The sequence below is a fragment of the Panthera leo genome, chromosome B1, assembly GCF_018350215.1.
Source record: "Panthera leo isolate Ple1 chromosome B1, P.leo_Ple1_pat1.1, whole genome shotgun sequence".
NCBI classification, from domain to species: Eukaryota; Metazoa; Chordata; class Mammalia; order Carnivora; family Felidae; genus Panthera; species Panthera leo.
The window spans coordinates 163,997,898-164,015,927 of record NC_056682.1 but is presented as its reverse complement, the minus strand read 5'-3'; the positions used below and the strand labels follow the sequence as shown (position 1 = coordinate 164,015,927).

General features: G+C 37.5%; 1 protein-coding gene across 5 annotated transcripts in view; it reads right to left on the bottom strand.

The window, feature by feature from the left end:
* Nucleotides 1-18,030, bottom strand: part of FRYL (FRY like transcription coactivator) — a 266,156-nt gene that overhangs the window by 71,617 nt on the left and 176,509 nt on the right. For all 5 annotated transcript variants that reach the window (XM_042936433.1, XM_042936429.1, XM_042936430.1 and 2 more), the window contains 9 exons: nucleotides 15,535-15,730; nucleotides 14,584-14,708; nucleotides 12,038-12,095; nucleotides 9,671-9,762; nucleotides 5,477-5,649; nucleotides 3,272-3,432; nucleotides 2,639-2,749; nucleotides 1,686-1,840; nucleotides 1,303-1,402 (listed from right to left, as the gene is read on the bottom strand). In XM_042936433.1, the coding sequence (XP_042792367.1) occupies nucleotides 1,303-1,402; nucleotides 1,686-1,840; nucleotides 2,639-2,749; nucleotides 3,272-3,432; nucleotides 5,477-5,649; nucleotides 9,671-9,762; nucleotides 12,038-12,095; nucleotides 14,584-14,708; nucleotides 15,535-15,730 (1,171 nt within the window). The remainder of the gene's footprint in view (nucleotides 1-1,302; nucleotides 1,403-1,685; nucleotides 1,841-2,638; nucleotides 2,750-3,271; nucleotides 3,433-5,476; nucleotides 5,650-9,670; nucleotides 9,763-12,037; nucleotides 12,096-14,583; nucleotides 14,709-15,534; nucleotides 15,731-18,030) is intronic.

The following is an 18,030-nucleotide window of genomic DNA, read 5'->3' as shown; positions in this document are numbered from 1 at the left end:
TTAGCATTTATTTATTTTTGAGAGAGAGAGACACAGAGCGTGAGTGGGGGAGGGACAGAAAGAGGGGGAGACACAGAATCTGAAGCAGGCTCCAGGCTCTGAGCTGTCAGCACACAGCCTGACACGAGGCTTGAACCCACAAGCCGTAAGATCATGACCTGAGCCAAAGTCAGATGCTTAACCGACTGAGCCACCTAGGCGCCCCAAGATGTTAATTTCTAATTCCTAGAAATGTCTGCAAATGCTCTGTAATTGTTTACAAGGCTTTATATTCCTTGAGCTTAATGCCAACGGTTTGAGGCAGTAGCAGTCTGAAAATGACTTAAGCAACTTACTATACCATTACTTGAAGAAAATTTACCACTTCCCAGTTCAAAAACAGGATTATACGAAACATGTATAAGTGAAAAAAAATCTTCAAATAGATCTTGGTTACATACAGATCAAATAAGGAATACGATTTAAAAATTCTTTAACATTACACTATATAGAGAGTGATACCACTGACCTTTCTTCCTAATTAAGACATTAGGGTGTAATTCCTGAGATGGTCACAACCACCATCAATACCACTTTGAGCCCTCTGGAAAAATCAGCATCTAATTGAATCTCATTCTTGGTTAAAAGAGAAAAATCTCACCCTATTAACAATTAGATATTGTATGATGATGGAATATCCATGCTTGGGAAGTAAACTTTCTATGTTATTTTTCTTGGTCTAATAAAGAAAAATTATACAAGGTCATCAAAGAAGAGCTAATTACTTTTTACTTCGTTCTCAAAAAATCATTTGGCTCACATTATTCTTATCTGGCAGGTCCTGACCACTCAATTTGTGTAAGTACTTGCACACATATGGGCACATACAGGTGCATGTGTGGGAGTATATATGTGATCCCTTTGTAATACACTTCTGAACAGTCTGTATTATTTGTAGACTTAAGTGACCCATATTATCTTTGTCTTCTATTTGTAATGATAATCAGGAATTGATACCATGTCTCCCCACTGAAAATAAAGCTGAATATTTATAGACTTTCAAGGCAAGAATAGATAGCAATGCTTCATGAAATCCTCAATAAGAAATATTTTAACTATGGGCGCCTGGGTGGCTCAGCTGGTTAAGCCTCGGACTCTTGATCTCCACTCCAGCCCTGTGTTGGGCTCTGCGTGGACAGTGTGGAGCTTGCTTGAGATTCTCTCTCTCCTTCTCTCTCTGCCCGTCCCCTGCTTGCACTCTCTCTCTCTCAAAAATAAATAAATAAACTTAAAAATTATTTTAACTAATATTTGCTTACATACCTGTAAAAGTTGCATAGCAACCTCATAGATGCTTCGAGAAGAATCAGCTGCTTTAAACAGGATCAGATTCAGGAGCATCACTGTATCACACTGATAATCCCTAGGGACAAATTTTACATGTTAGGTAAATGTTTAGAGGCTTTCACACCGTTAATAAATATGATACACAAAGGGCGGAGCTGCAGACATGCAGCTTTTAAAGCAATGAAGTGACTAGGGGTTTGTTTTTAAGGCAAAAGGTACAACAGATGCATGGTGATCGTTATTCTTATTTTGGTTACATTTCATTAGAGCTCAGGGAAGCAAAACACTGGTTTCTTAGTATTTTTCTTTAAGAAAAAAAAAAAAGCTAAATAAAATATGGAAGCCAGTATCTAGAGTACCTGTTCTGGAATACATTAGCTATGGCTTTAAAGCAGCCAGCTGCCACTCTCTTGGAACCAGTGTAACATCGGTCCACAGCCCAGTACATCAGGTTGCTCTGATCCGGGTTCAGCTCCAGCAGTAATGTAACTGCTTCACAGCCCAACTGATGAACCTAAGGAAAGGCCACAAGATTGCCCGGGAGAAAGAAATTTATATAACTACTTCCCCATATTTTTATTCAAATCACATAGTATATATATTTATTGTATTTAAGCACAAATCTCAGTCTCCTTTTGTTCAACCTCTTCTCATTTTATTTAGCCAAAAGGAAACAAATGACATGGATAAACTATACTTTTTCCACAAGACTCTGCGTAGTACAATTCTCTCCTCCAGCAGAGCCCTAAAGGCGGCTGATGAATATGCACAGTGATTCAGTGCTTTCAGAAAAGTGAGTTATTAACCTCTCCAGTTATTTTTATCAAGCTTTATTCTTGTCTGGGATAACCTAATAGAAAAATTATTCTGAGGGGAAAAAAATGTAAGTTCTATTTTAAATTGTGAAGTCTGTGCATGTACAGCAGGAGAATAAAGAATAGGGAAGACAAGAAAGATTAATTGGGGAGTGGTAAAAAAAAGGAAATTAAGCATAACAAATAACACGTATTTCTTCCATGGAGCTCAATGTATTCTATATTAATATACTTTAGATTTAGAACCCTATTGTGAGATATATGTATACACTACTATATTAACCCTATAATAATTAACATTATTTAAGTAATAAATAAGAATTAGAAAATTGTTAAATTGTTGCATCCTATTTAATTTTATATAATATGCTTTTTGTTTATATTCTAATCTGTCTCCTATTAAAAAAAAAAAAGATTGGTTTTCAGTGGGTCATAGTGTAACTCCAAATAATGCAGTGCCATTTATTATGAAATCTTAAAGGAACTGTCATAATTACCTTTTTGTCCAGAGAGTCCAAAATGTTATCCAACCATTTGTACAAATAGCCATCTGATGAAAGTCCTACATTATCTGCAACAGGGCCACAACATAGTACAGCAGACATAGCCTTCAAACAATAATATTAGAATTACATTTAAAACATTTAAGAGGTTATATGTTGGCTGTTTAATGTGAAGAGGCAGGATATTTTTATTCATGCTTATGTGGCCACAATACCTTTAATTCTTTACAAAGAAAAGCGTAATAGTAATTTTTGAAACTAAGTAATTTATTATGAGTAGTAAGTGAATGGATGATATCAAATTAGGCATGGAGTTTGAACAGTACTGGAAGAGAAGAGGGGGGAAAAAGACGAAGAAAAAGTACTTAAGGAAAAAGAAGCAATTCTCAGTTCTTTAAGAAAATAGTGTTTAAATTTTGGGTGGATTCTATAACTTCTTTGCGTTGTATTTTATGCATTTAAATAAGCATACAGTATAAATGTTTTCATACAGCAGGCAAATATTTATTCTAATGTTCTCAAGGTACTAAGAAGAAATCTATCCTCTTTACAATACTAGGCAATGAGAGACAAAAAAATTTACACTCTTCACGTAAGAAAAAAGAAAGCAGATTTCTAAGTAAATACCTTTAGGGCACAGTACTGATGTCTGTTAATTTGCATATTTCTGTCACTGTATCTGTCCAAGGGTGTAAACATGATGCTGAAAGGGCCTGCCCAGTGACTGAACAGCATAAACAGACTGTGACGAAGGCTCTGTTGAGGGAAGATACTTCTTCTCTGGTGCACTGTAAATAAAAAATAGATGGGAAAACAATGATTCCCATTTCCCTTTATTTTAATGTGCACGCCAACTTATTTGGCATTGAATATGCAATATTATAAAAAAGAAAGCAGAAGTTTTTATCTTAAACTGCCAAAAACCTCCTCCGTGGCAGAAATCATTTCCACATACGCAAGTCACAGGAACAGGGCTGATCAGACTATGACACCACGCAGCATAGCGTTGTGAGAGATTCAGGACCTGCAAGCACGATTTCAAGGGAGGTACGAGGACCCTGCCTCTCTCCCTGGCTGTTGCTGCTTACACGGTAAGCAGGGCCGAGACATCAACACGAACACAACTCTGGATCTCGGTTCAATGTCAAGTGAAATCTTTGGACGAGATAAGTTGTTTTTAAGCTGTATGTTTTTAGCAGCACAGCTGTCTTTGTCAAAGAATCAAGAATCCTTACATGGAATCTTGATACACAAAACAGACAAAGGAGGGGCTGATCTACTTGAACTCAGGGGTAAGGCCTAGAGTCTAAACCCATTCTGCTGCCTCTTGCTGCTGGCAGCAGAGGAAAAACGACACAGTTTGAAAACGACTGGTTGAGATGATCTCCGCGGATTCTCTCCACGTTAAAATTGCATCTACAAATTCTTGGTGTCAATCCTTGTTGAAGAAACCCAACAGTATCTTAATGAACCAATCTGGAAGTTGTAGGAAAATGTTTAGCAATGGACTAAATTCTATCTTTATGTTAATGGGCTTCAGATCAGAAAAGTTAGAGGGAAAGAATGCTCTTTCCCTCTAACTGGCATCATTTCCTCTAAAGTTCCAAATAGGGCTCCTGCACTTGAAATTAAGATACCTAAGAAATGTTTACTGGACTCTCTTATAAAATACAGCCCATGCTCTTACTTTAAAAGCCAACTGTTTGCATGTATTTTTAAAGCTAACAAAATTATTCTTTTTCAGAAAGAAAAGGAAAAAAAATGTATTTACATTTATACCAAAGGCTACAGTCACATTTTTGTGTCTTATACTTGTACAGAATTTATGGCTTTTTAAAACGTAATTGCATAAATTAATATTTCTAGTGCCTAAACCACTATCTGCCATTTGGTAGGTACTCAACAATAGGTACACTGACCTGAAAGGAACCAATCAATAACACTGCATCTTTGGTATATTTTGTAACTGCAGACTACACCCTTCTTCCATTACTCAAAAGTATCTTGTTAATTCTATTCTCATTACTATTTCTTTTTGCTTACTACACCTAGAACAAGTCTGTCTAAAGAAGCTTATCCGAGGGGCACCTGAGTGGCTTAGTCAGTTAAGCGTCCGACTTTGGCCCCGGTCATGATTTCATGGCTCATGAGTTCGAGGCCTACTTCAGGCTCTATGCTGACAGCTCAGAGCCTGGAGCCTACTTCAGATTCTGTGTCTCCTTCTGTCTCTGCCCCCCCCCGCCCCCCCAGGCTCGCACTCTGTCTCTCTCTCCTTCAAAAATAAATAAACATTAAAAAAATTTTTTTTTAATAAAAGAAAAGAATTTTTAAAAATAAAAATAATAGAAGAATATTCTATTGACTTCTTAAATTTTTTGTTAGTGTCTTGATTATCATTAAAAATCTAGGTGGGGTTGTTTTTTGATTTCTACTCACACCACTAATTGAAAACTAAAACAAACGCTTGCCATCCATGTTATGCTGACATATTTTCCACTATGTTTTAGCTGCTTTAGCACCTGAGACTGCAAACCCTCATGGGAAGAAAATATATGACGGTCGCTTAATAATTCAATAATGTTTTAAGAAACTGAAAATAGGGGTGCCTGGGTGGCTCAGTCAGTTAAGCATCCGACTTCGGCTCAGGTCATGATCTCACAGTTCGTGAGTTCGAGCCCCTTATCGGGCTCTCTGCTACCAGCTTAGAGCCTGGAGCCTGCTTCAAATTCTGTGTGTCCCTCTCTCTCTGCTCCTCCCCCACTCATGCTCTGTCTCTCTCTCCTTCAAAAATAAATAAAAACATTAAAAAAAAAAGAAACTGAAAATAATTACCTGGAACATTCTGAATGATATTCGCCACTAAGGCACTAAAATGGCATCGTATATCCTTCAGTGTGTCAGAGTCTTTCTCATTTTCTGCTTCCAGGAGTTGTCGCGTTAAATCTACATATTCCAATAAAGTGTTGTTGAGGAAATGTGTTTCATTATCAAGGCCACCACTTGCACTGAAAATATTGGAAAAAAAAAAAAAAAGAAAATGTGATTTTAAATTATAATTTCAATCAAAATAAATTCCTAGTAATCAAACCAGAATAATACACAGTAGACCCTTAAACGATGGGGGGGCTTGGGGTACCCACTCACACCACTCCAGTCAAAAATCTGTATATAACTTTTAACTCCACAAAACTTAGCAATTAATAGCCTATTGTTGGCTGGAAACCTTGCTGATAACATAAACTGTTGATGAACATATATATTGCATGTCATACATATTATGTACTATATTCTTGCAATAAAGACAGAGAAAATGAAATCCTAAGAGAAAACACATTTATATTACTGTACTGTTAAAATTCACATACAAGTGGGCCTGTGCAGCTCGAATCTATGTTCAAGGATCAACTAACTGTGTATTAAACTTGGCATGGTCATGATGGTGTGCAACTTAATATACAAAAATTAAATGAACATGATTTTGGCTTACAAATATGAGATAGATTGTGCTTTTTTAAAGTTTATTTTAGGAGACAGAGCATGTGAGTAGGGGAGGGGCAGAGACAGAGGGATAGAGAGAATCCCAAGCAGGGTCTGCACTGTTAGCACAGAGCCCAATGCAGGGCTCGATCCTATGACTCTGAAATCATGACCTCAGTTGAAATCAAGAGTTGGACACTTGACTGACTGAGCCACCCAGATGCTCCTAGATGATGCTTCTTCCTCTTTTTTTTAATGTTTATTTTTGAGAGAGAGAGAGAGAGAGAGAGAGAGAGAGAGACAGCGCGTGAGTGGGGGAGGGGCAGAGACAGAGGGAGACACAGAATCCAAAGCAGGCTCCAGGCTCTGAGATGTCAGTACAGAGCCTGATGCGGGACTCAACCCCATGAGCCGTGAGATCATGACCCAAGCTAAAGTCAGATGCTCAACCTACTGAGCCACCCAAGTGCCCCTAGATGGTGCTTCTTAATCAAGAAACTACTGCAATTTATATTATTCAATTCCATATCTGCTTTTAATCGACTATTCTGAGTGCTGAATGTTATTCCTTCTCTGGCAAAATATATAGTTTTTCAAAATAAGGAAATAAGGAGGCATACGGGATAGGAAGGATCAGTTCAGAAGGGTAGAAAGAAGAAAGACTAGCTGTATATATTCTCCTAGTTGCCACGCATATTCATATCATGCCTTTAGCATAATCAATCAAATATCCATTAGGTATTTATTCTCTGCAAGATTCTAAAACAGGTAGTACTAGGGACACGAAACTTTAAGAGAATTCAAGTACGAGTGGTGATTTTCAAGTCTTCTTATACCCGTGGAATTGTCTCAAAAATCTGCAGTAATTTTCTCCCTGAGGCAAGGGCTCTCTGCCTGGAAACCAAAGACCAGAAAGGCTCCTTTGGTTAGTCAGAAGTCTTGGGTTCCAGTCTTGTTCCATTGTTTATAAAGGATTTGACCAGTAGCTACCTCAGAGCATTTTAGTAAGACTATAAATGAGTTACTATGTAAGAAAGAGAAAATGAAATCATAAGAGAAAATGAATCATAATCTTATTAGTAAACCATAAGTGCTATATAAATGATGATGTTACATTACATTCATTTTGATCAGTTTTCCTTGCTATATTTGAAAAGTACTTCTAAAATACAAGATTTTAAAAGTAAAACTAATTTTTAATAGTTGTGAAGAGCTTCTTGTAAACATCGTAGGAGTGGCCTGGTTGGCTCAGTTGGTTAAGCATCCGACTTCGGCTCAGGTCATGATCTCACAATTCGTGAGTTCAGGTGCTGACAGCTCAGAGCCTGGAGCATGCTTCAGATTTTGTCTCCTCTCTCTCCCTGCCCCTTGCCCACTTGCATGTGCTCTCTCAAAAGAATAAACATCCTAAAGCCATGAAAACAAGAGTAAGGAATCACCATGGTATTACAGCATCTTAAAAATACCAGTCTACAATAAAAATATGTTCAATGAATTCATAATGAAATGTGTCCCCTCCCTTTTTTTGAGAGAGAAAAGGTGCAAGTGAGAGAAGGGCTGAGAGAGGGTGTGTGTGTGTGTGGGAGAGATAGAGAGAGAGAGAGAGAGAGAGAAGCAGGGCTCACCCAAGCAGGGCTCATGTTCACCCCTAATGGAGCTCGAGCTCACCCGACGCGGAGCTCTAACTCAAGAACCATGAGATCATGACCTGAGTTGAAGTCAGATGCTTAATGACTGAGCCACCCTTTCTTTTCTTTTTCCTTTTTTTTTTTTTTTTTGAAATGTTTCCCTTTATTCCTTAAATGAGTGTTTTTAATTTCTGAGTCATGATTTATTATTGGATGGGAAACCAATTTAATAGACTGCAACCTGACCCAGAATAAAACATTCATTCATTTAACAAATATTCATTGAGTACTTCCTATGCATGAGGCACACAGGATCAGCTTGAGGAACAAAACAAAGATCCCTGCCTTCTTGGCATTCGGAATTCATCTTTTTTGCCTTAATCAAGGAAATAAAAAGTCCATAATAGCAACAGCCTTATAGGATTACTTTCTCTTAAAAAAAAAATCAAACAAAACCAAAACCATAACTGTGTTCAAAACCATTACTGCCCAATGGTGAGTACAGCTTTTGCAATTAAATTTTAAATACACCAACATCCTGCAGTTCCCCAAAATAGTACCATTCAAAGATTCTCCATTCACTAACGTTACATTAAAAGCAACAACCAAAAAAAGATCCAGGTATGTATTAGGTTGTTGATTTTTTGCATGAAGCCCAGCATGTTTCAAATTTTCTTTTCCTGACTTCCACTGTTTTATTTTTGTGTAAGACAAAAAAAAGGAATGATGTTTCTTTTTCTTTCTTCTCATTTGCTTTTCATTTACTATAAAAGAAAAGGTAATCAGTGGTTTAAATTCTCTTTAGGTAAAGCTCTATTTTTGAAAGCACTTGTCAAAAAAGCACTTGATGCAAACTATGAAAGGGAGGAGGTACTCAGAAATAAGCAGGACAATGCCAGAGTAACAACACTGCACTATTATTAACATTCTTTTTTCCTCAGGATCTCTTTTCAGTTACCTTTTTTTGAAGACGATCAGATCTCTCTTTTTTTCCCTCCTTCAATAAACAGTCAGGTAACACCATTATCTTTCCTAAGGAAATAGGTAGTTCTCAACCCAAAGCTGATGGAATTTTCCTCGAGGGGCTGGTCTTAGTGCCAAAATGCCTTTATTCTAACAATGTCTTCATTGGGGAAGGGTGGAAAGTTATGAATTATGATTTATGTTCATGGATTTTGTGATTTTCCCCAATAGGATAGACTAATAGATGACTGGGATAAATTTGTAAACTTTATAGTGTTTAGCCTATATCTATCTATCTATCTATCTATCTATCTATCTATCTATCTAATCTATCTATGTAGATGTATAGATAGATGTATATATATATGATTTTACAGTCTACAAGAAATACATCTTTATTTTTATTTATTTATTTATTTATTTTTTAACGTTTATTTATTTTTGAAGCAGGGAGAGACAGAGCATGAACAGGGAAGGGTCAGAGAGAGGGAGACACAGAATCTGAAACAGGCTCCAGGCTCTGAGCTGTCAGCACAGAGCCCGACGCGGGGCTCGAACTCACAGACCACGAGATCGTGACCTGAGCCGAAGTCGGCCGCCCAACCGACTGAGCCACCCAGGTGCCCAAGAAATACATCTTTAAAATGAGGTAAGATAAAGTTAACTTAGTCACAAAACAAGGCTACTGTCCTCTTGCCTGAGTTACTAGATTCCTACAAATATCAAAATCCTAGGAACGTCATACCCAATTTTTTCCCGAAGCAATCTAGTACTAGTGGTAGATTTTTTTTCAACATGTTTTTTAGCCACTGGCTAATACTAGATGGACTGGCAAATAATGCTCACAGCGTTGAAGGTTTTTATTATTGTTGCAAGTGTGCTTTGTTTTTATGTATTTCGTAAGAGACAATATTATGTTCCCTAATCAAAGTTTTACAAATCAAAATCCAACACTGACCTGTGACTAATGACACCCGCGTCTGCCAGCAGTTCAAATATTCGTACCAGTTGTACTCGCAAAATATCTCGACGCCTGCGACGCTTCATATTCTGTTCCAGAGATAGAAAGATACTAAGTAAAAGTCCTTCCAGGAAGTCGATAGCAAACTTAGGGTTTTAGGGCTCATTGCGATTATTTTGTTTGTGTAATGTGGACTTTGAGCAGTCTGGTGGCCACTGAATCAGAGAGACATGTGCAGATAGTTTGATTAATGAGCCAAATAAAATCACATGACAGTTTGTGCGGCCATACCCCTTGTGTGGGGAGAAAATAAAATCCTATAGTTACCTCACAGTTACAGTTACTTTTAGGTTATTTGCTAATCTGACAACTTCAGAAGAACTGAAGCGGTTAGTCAACGGTTCTCACTGAAAGCAAAAGAATCCCTAAGATGTCCCCCCGAATAGAACAGAAGGGCGGGGAAAATAAAAAAATAACACAAAGGAGAATGAAGAAACCCCACAGATTTTGCTTGTGCCAAAGTTTTCCACTCACGGATTAATTTTGACACAAAAACGAAATACAAAAGAAAAAATTTATCTGATCATTATGGTATGAACAAATTTGTCTTATTAGAGCCAAAGGACAAATGGCTAGCTTATAATTGCTATAACATCTCCACTGGATTCTGCTTCCAGTGGGAACTCATGTAGTAGGAAGAGACAGATTTGCTGCATCATTTTCTTCTATTGCTCATTATGTCACCATGATGTAATTTTCACAGTACAGAGCAACTAGAAACCTACAAACCCCAGATTGCTGCCTTGCATAAGCAGGCCAATTTGCTGATAACCAGTTCATTACCACTACTAGTTTGTTTAGCTCTTTATAAAGTTTACAGCAATTCATACTCAACAGGATGGTTTCTAAACAGCTTTTGAGGATTTCTGCGACGTTTTAACTGACTTGTTTTCATCTCATCCCTGTAGAAAGACTGAGTCTACAGCACTCTAAATCTTACATTCAAGGCACATCACTGTACCTATCTATTCACTTGCTATGATGACTTCTCTCCCCTGAAATTCTGAAGTATAAATATTGCTACTTAATTTTGCTTCCATTTCCATTTTCCTCTGGTAATCCTTTAACTTTCATGCTATACTGTAATCAACATGATCATTCTGAAACAGAAGTCTAATCAATTACTAAATGGGGATACTATCACTACTCCACCAGGCTAAATTAAAGAAAGGAAAGAAAGAAGTACAGATGCTGTCTTACAGTTTCTAAAGAGTAGCTATTATCCCCATCTCCCTCTCCTGTTTTAATTCCTTGGTGATATAAAGAGCAGTGATTCTCAGTCATCTACACCAGGCTCATCTACAGTGGTTTTTAGAAGATTTCTGGGCTCCATTCCAGGGATTCTCATTCAACAGGCCCAGGAATCTATAATTTTTAGGAAGCTCTCCAGGCAATTCTCGGATGCCTATGCCATACGGTAACCACTGGACGACTAAATAAAGCAGAGACCAGGAGTCTGTCATGAGATAATTCCTACCTTGCTTTGCAGCATAACCAATCACTTTCTCCATAATATAATCACGCAAAAGAATCTGCAGTGTTCAAATTCTTTCATAAAGTTTGCAATGCTATTTCTCTGCCTAGAATGTCTTCCCCTTGCTTGTTCACCAAGGAATGTGCTTCAAACTTCAGCTCAAATATTGGTGCTTCCTGCCTACTTTTCCTTCATAGGCAGAGCCAGAGGCTTTTCCTCTCTACAGTCTGTACAACCTCTTACCTATGACTTCGTTTGAGTGAATAACACATTGTTATAGTTATGGTTTGCATATCTGCCTGTCCCACAGGACCTGCGGTTTCTAAAAGTTGCTCAGGACAGAACACAAACCTATAGATTTGGGAACGTAAACCTGGGGTTGGCAAAATATGGACCTCACAGGCCAAATCTGGCCCACTTCTGCCTAAATAAAATTTTATTGCAATCTAGTTGCGTCCCTTTGTTTAGTAGTCTGTGCAGCAAAACTGAGCAGTTGCAACAGAGACAGTAGGACCTGCAAAGGTGAAAATATTTACTATCTGGCCATTTACAGGAAGTTTGCTGACCCATCTAGATCCTGACTGCCCTCACTCTAGTTATAGCAATTTAATATCTTTTATGTAATGAGTTTCTGCATAAAGATCTCCTGTTGGGGGGGGGGGGGGAAGAGTTTTGTATATTAAAAAAGTGTTTAGAACTACTTTAGACGATCTTTCATGTAATTACTTCTCAATTTCTAACTTTTGACAAAATTCTATGTCTAATTTTGGCATAGAATATAGAAGACAAGTACTTGACAAATATTTAATGGTAGAAAAGTACACACTTACCTCTGGCCTTCTTTCGAGTGCTTCTTTAATTATGGGATGCAATTCCTCTATTAGTTCCCTAGAAGGGAAGTGATATGTTTTTAATTAATAGCTGAATGGGTGTAATCTGTTGTGCAAATATGTAAACACTAATATAATGATGTGAAATGCAAGTGTTAACCCTAATTCTCCTGTTTTAATCTTTTTTTAATGTTTATTTATTTTTGAGAGTGAGAGAGAGACACACACAGAGCGCAAGCAGGGGAGGGGCAGAGAGAGACGGAGACAAAATCTGAAACAGGCTCCAGGCTGTCAGCACAGAGCCCGACGTGGGGCTCGAACTCGTGAACCACGAGATCATGACCTGAGCCAAAGTCGGACGCTTAACCAACTGAGCCACCAGGTGCCCCCTAATTCTACTGTTTCCAACACAATCCTTATTGTTTTGTTTTGGTTACAAAAGAACATATGCACACTGTAGAATATTTGGAAAGCAGAAAAAAATGGGATAGGCCACTTATTCTAATTCACAGAGGTAAGTACCATTAAGACTGTTGTTCCATCATTTTGAGCCCACACACATTTTATATAGTTGAAACCCTATCATACATGGGATGGTATCCTTTTTCCCATTAATAGCATAATGACTTTTAAATGCCATTAATTTATTCATAATATTCTTTTATAGAGTAGGATACCACAATTTTCCTAACCACTTTCATTTCTCACTGATTCATTAAATTTTATGTAATTTTTAAAGCTTTTTAAATTATTTATTACTATTATTTTTAAATATTTATTTACTTTTGAGAGAGACAGAGCTTGAGCAGGGGAAAGGCAGAGAGACAGACAGACAGGCAGACAGACACAGAATCTGAAACAGGCTCCATGCTCTGAGCTGTCAGCACAGAGCCCAATGTGGGGCTCACACCCATGAACTCTGAGATTGTGACCTCAGCTGAAGTTGGATGCTTAACCGACTGAGCCACCCAGGTGTCCCTAAAAATTTTTTTTTTTTTTTTTTTTTTTTTGAGACAGAGACAGAGACAGAGAATCCCAAGCAGGCTCTTTGGTGTTAATGCAGAGCCTGATGAGGGGCTTGAACTCACCAACTGTGACACCATGACTTGAGCCCACGTCAGACATTTAACTGACTAAGCCACCTAGGCACTCCTGAAGATTTTAAGTAATCTCTACATCTAACGTGGAGCTTGAACTTACAACCATAAGATTAAGAGTCGCATGCTCTACTGACTGAGCTGGCCAGGTGCCCCAATTTTATCTAATTTTTGTTGTTATAAATACTACCTCAGTGAATATCTTTGCCTTCATTTCTGATTATCTCCTTAGGATTAATTCTTATAAATAGCATTAATGAGTTAAAGGGTATGAACTTCATGAAAATGATAACTTTATCTTTGCTTATATTATGGCTTTGAATTGTAAATGTGATCATTGTGGATAATTGGAAAAATAAAAAAGGATAATAAGAAAACACAATGCATCCACAATTTCATCATCTATGGAAACTACTGCAGATATTTACAGTTTTTGCCTGAGGATTGTTTCTCTTTATGAGAATTTGTTTTTTAAGAATCTGAGATCATCTTTGGATCCTATTTTTTCCATTAGCACAATAATGTATTTACTTATCACAAAATAATTTTCCAAGACTTCATTTATGATGAACGCCACCCCACAAATACAGACACATAATAATTAGCTAACCTAGTCTCTGCTGTATGTGTTATCTCAGAGATGAAACATCAAACATCACCTGAGATCAATGGAGGACAATCTCAAAAGAATGACTACAAGGCCCAGCAGGCAAGGCAAGGACCAAGCAGAATCTCAGGCAAAAATGAAGGATTTTTTTCATTAGTATAAAAAATATCAAGGATGACATAAATATGTACGTAAATATTTCTTTTACAAATAACCTAATTCTCGGGGCGCCTGGGTGGCTCAGTTGGTTGAGCATACGACTTTGGCTCAGGTCATAATCTCGTGGTTCGTGGGTTCGAGCCCCACATCGGGCTCTGTGCTGACAGCTCGGAGCCTGGAGCCTGCTTCGGATTCTGTCTCCCTCGCTCTCTGCCCCTTCCTCCCTCCCTCTCACTCTCTCTCTTTCTCTCTCTGAAAAATAAATAAACATTAAAATAAATAAATAAAAAATAACCTAATTCTCTTGAATAAGAACAGGAAAAATGATGGTTTTAGCCAATAGACCAAAACTGTAAAACAATCACATCACTGTGTAAATAGGTAGAAAAGTATTAAAAATTTACATGGCATTTTATCATTTTTAGAACCTATTTATACAGAATAGATATGTGATTTTCACAGTCATTCTGCGAAGAATATTGGGTAATTCTTATCTGTTCAGTCAAAATGAAGAAATAAAGGATCAGAGAAATTACAGGACTCATTAAATGTTACATGGCTAGTTACCTGGTAAATGTCAGGACTGACATGAACTGTCCGGATAGTAAGTACTCTATCACGCCTTCTCTCCAACACTACATTAGCTGGTTTAGTGCATAGAGAACACATACGAAGATAATTACCTAAAAGCTCCTGGGTTGGTCCTGCCAAGACCTAGAACAAGGGATTCTGTGATCTCTATGCTCTCAGAGCGCATCATTGGAACTATGTGCTTAAACAAGGATGAAGGGGATGGGATGCCGATAATCTGGAAAAAAATAGGTATTTATAGCAGCCGTTAATGACAGTACATCCAATTAAATAATTTGGCACTTCATCCACATTTCATCAACATTTCATCAAGGGCCATGGAAAGATGGAATTTTTCTGTGAACGGGGCTTCAAAATTCACCTGTGGTGCACATAATCTAAAAACATTAAATGACTTGTCCAATGTTTCGCTGCAAGATCATTAAAAGAATTCGGGCTCTGTGGGTCTCCTAATTTCTTACAGACACTTACCATCAGATAATAGGCTGATTCCCTCCATCTGATAGTCTATGTCTTTTGATCCATAAAAACCAATGAAAAAAAAATTCCTTCTACAAGAGTCACTGGTGTTAAAGAAAGACTCTCAGGTCTTAGGTTTTCTAAATTTTCTCCAACCACCTCGCAACATTTTGTGTCACAGCATGAAGGCTATACAACTGTTATTACCAAGTATCATTGGTACCACTACATAATTTAGGGAAATTCGACGAAGGTATTTATTTAAACGATTTATTTTGGATACTGAGAAGTGTGAAAACTATAGAAAATAAATAAGGAAAAGTGGGGATGAAGATTCCTTTAAAAAATTCACTACGATGAATTCAGCGAGCATGACCCTCCATCAGTACAACAGTGTTCGTGTGTATACATATGAAATTGATCCCAGTAAGGAATAGACAGTCATGCGATTTCTTGCACTATTTTCATCGTTAGTACAAGCAACACACTTTTCAACCAAATGCCTTTATGGTCCTGGAAAAGACACTTGAAAACCATTATTTGATGGTGCCATTCAAATTCAGGGGCAGGTTGGGAAGCCTTACTTTGGAATCAATGCTATAGCCACTATCAGGCGTAGACGCCAGCGTCTCGGGAGGAGAACACCTCACGGAACCTGCAGATGTTGAAGAGGTCGTGGATGTCGCCGCACTGCAGCAAAGGAGCAGATAGTTTCTCCACAGGCCGACGTAGGAGTCACTGCTTGTGGTAGTGTTCACTTTCTTAGCATTGATGGGGCTGCTAAGGGGGAAAACAGCAAGAGAAACAGGTGAATGCAAACAATATGACATTTTTTGAAGTTTTCTTTAACTAAAGCTAAATGCTATCAATTTAGGAGAGATGGTTAACATACGGTTTTATTACCACCGCTGCTAAAGCCCTGTGGAATGGCGGTAAGACATAAATGAATAACATATTTGACTGAAAATTAAAACATAGCATCATTTTAACATCATCTATTATTCTTGTGACCAAAGTTAATATTTCAACAGGCCACATTTTATAACTTCTTATACATGCTCGATGTGAAAAAAAAAAAAAAAAAAACCACATGAAAACAAAATGAAAATCCCCTTTATCCCACATCCAAGTAAGCACAGTATATTCTTTTACAAATCTTCAATTCATATACAAACATGTTGAATACATCTTCTTTAACTCACAAAAACTGAACAATACTGGTTTTTTTTGTTTTGTACTTGTATGTACTTGACGTGTTTTAAACATCTTCCACTAAAAGACTATACTTCTGCGACATCATTTTTTTAAATTTTTTTTTATTTTTATTTTACATCTATTTAGTTTTGATACAGACAGAGCACAAGTCGGGGAGAGGCAGAGAGAGAAGGAGACACAGAATCTAAAGCAGGCTCCAGGCTCTGAGCTGTCAGCACAGAGCCCAACGCGGGGCTCGAACTCACAAACCGCGAGATCATGACCTGAGCCGAAGTCGAACGCTCAACCGATTGAGCCACCCAGGTGCCCCAGTGCGACATCATTTTTGATGACTGTATGCTATATTACTATAGAGATCAGGTTTTATTGTCTAAATTTTCATTATTGGGCATTTTAACTAATAGAAAATTGTCTCTATAATACACAACACTATACATTTGAATATATGCTTAATTAAAATAAAATTTTAATTATTTTCTTGGGTAAATTCCTAAAAATGGAACTGCAGTGTCAAAAGAGTATCCACATTTTTAAGGATTCTGTCAAATTTCTGTCTTGAAACATTAGACCAATAAAATATGTTGGAACAATTCCATAAATGTTTCCAAACACCAAATTCTGTTGGGATTAAGGAATGAGAGGAAAACAAAACAGAAAAATACTAACACATAGTCCTTAGCTTCAGTACATTTATATATTAAGATAAACAAAGCAAACATATCACTTCATTAATTCATCAACAGTGTTTTACTGTTTTAGAAAATATTGTGGCAGCAGTAAAAACAAAATAAAACAACCCTGTTAAAAACCACTACCAGCAGGTCACTTGGGTGGCTCAGTTGGTTGAGTGACCAAGTCTTTATCTTGGCTCAGGATCTCACCATTCATGAGTTCGAGCCTTGCATCAGGTTCTGTGCTGACAGCACGGAGCCTGCTTGGGACTCTCTCTCGCTCCCTTTCTTTCTGCCCCTCCCTGGCTCTCGCTCTCTCTCTCTCTGTGTCAAAAATAAATAAAAATAAACTTAAAAAAAAAACCACTACCATCATGAGTACTGCGGAAGATATACAATACAGAAATGAATAAAACAACATCAGATAGTGCCAACTGTGATGAAGAATGATAGAGGAGATAGAGAATGGTAGTAGGAGAGGAGCTTCTAATTTAAAACATGGTAATTAGGGGAGACTAAGATAAGGTCATTAATGTTATGCAAGGTGGCAAGTGTCAATTTCCACTAAATAAATAATACTTGCTACATAATACCTGAGAATCTACATAGACATATAATAAGCATGGATACACATATCGAAAAACCAAAAATATCTATATTCAAATCCGAAAGAAGGAATGATTACTCTGGGTTGGGAGATGTAAGAGAAGGCTTTAAAAATAAGGTGGAATTTGAGATACAGCAAATGTCGACATACAGAAGACAGAGAAGACAAAAGGCATTCTAGGTTCATGTGAACTAAAACTCAAGATAGTGGAAACTGTAGTCACATGCGGTGAACTTGGGAGAAGTTTGTGTGGTTCTAACCTAAGAACACATGGACAGCAATGACAGAGAGTAAGGGAAAAGTATAGGCTAGAGCCAGGTTTGGAGAGCCTTTAATGACCCTAAGGTGTTAGGTTCGTCCAGGGGTTGGGTTTATACAGGCAACTTATATGATGAGAGGCCTCATTCCATGTGATCTGATAAAACGTACCGGATAAAGTGAAATCGGGAACTCAAACTCAGGTTCAAAAATACTATACTTAAGAGCAAGAAGAAATTAACTGCAGTTTATGATGACCTTGTTTAACACCCTATCACATCATCAGTTATTCCAAATCTTTGCCATTATCCCCAATGCCATCATCACTA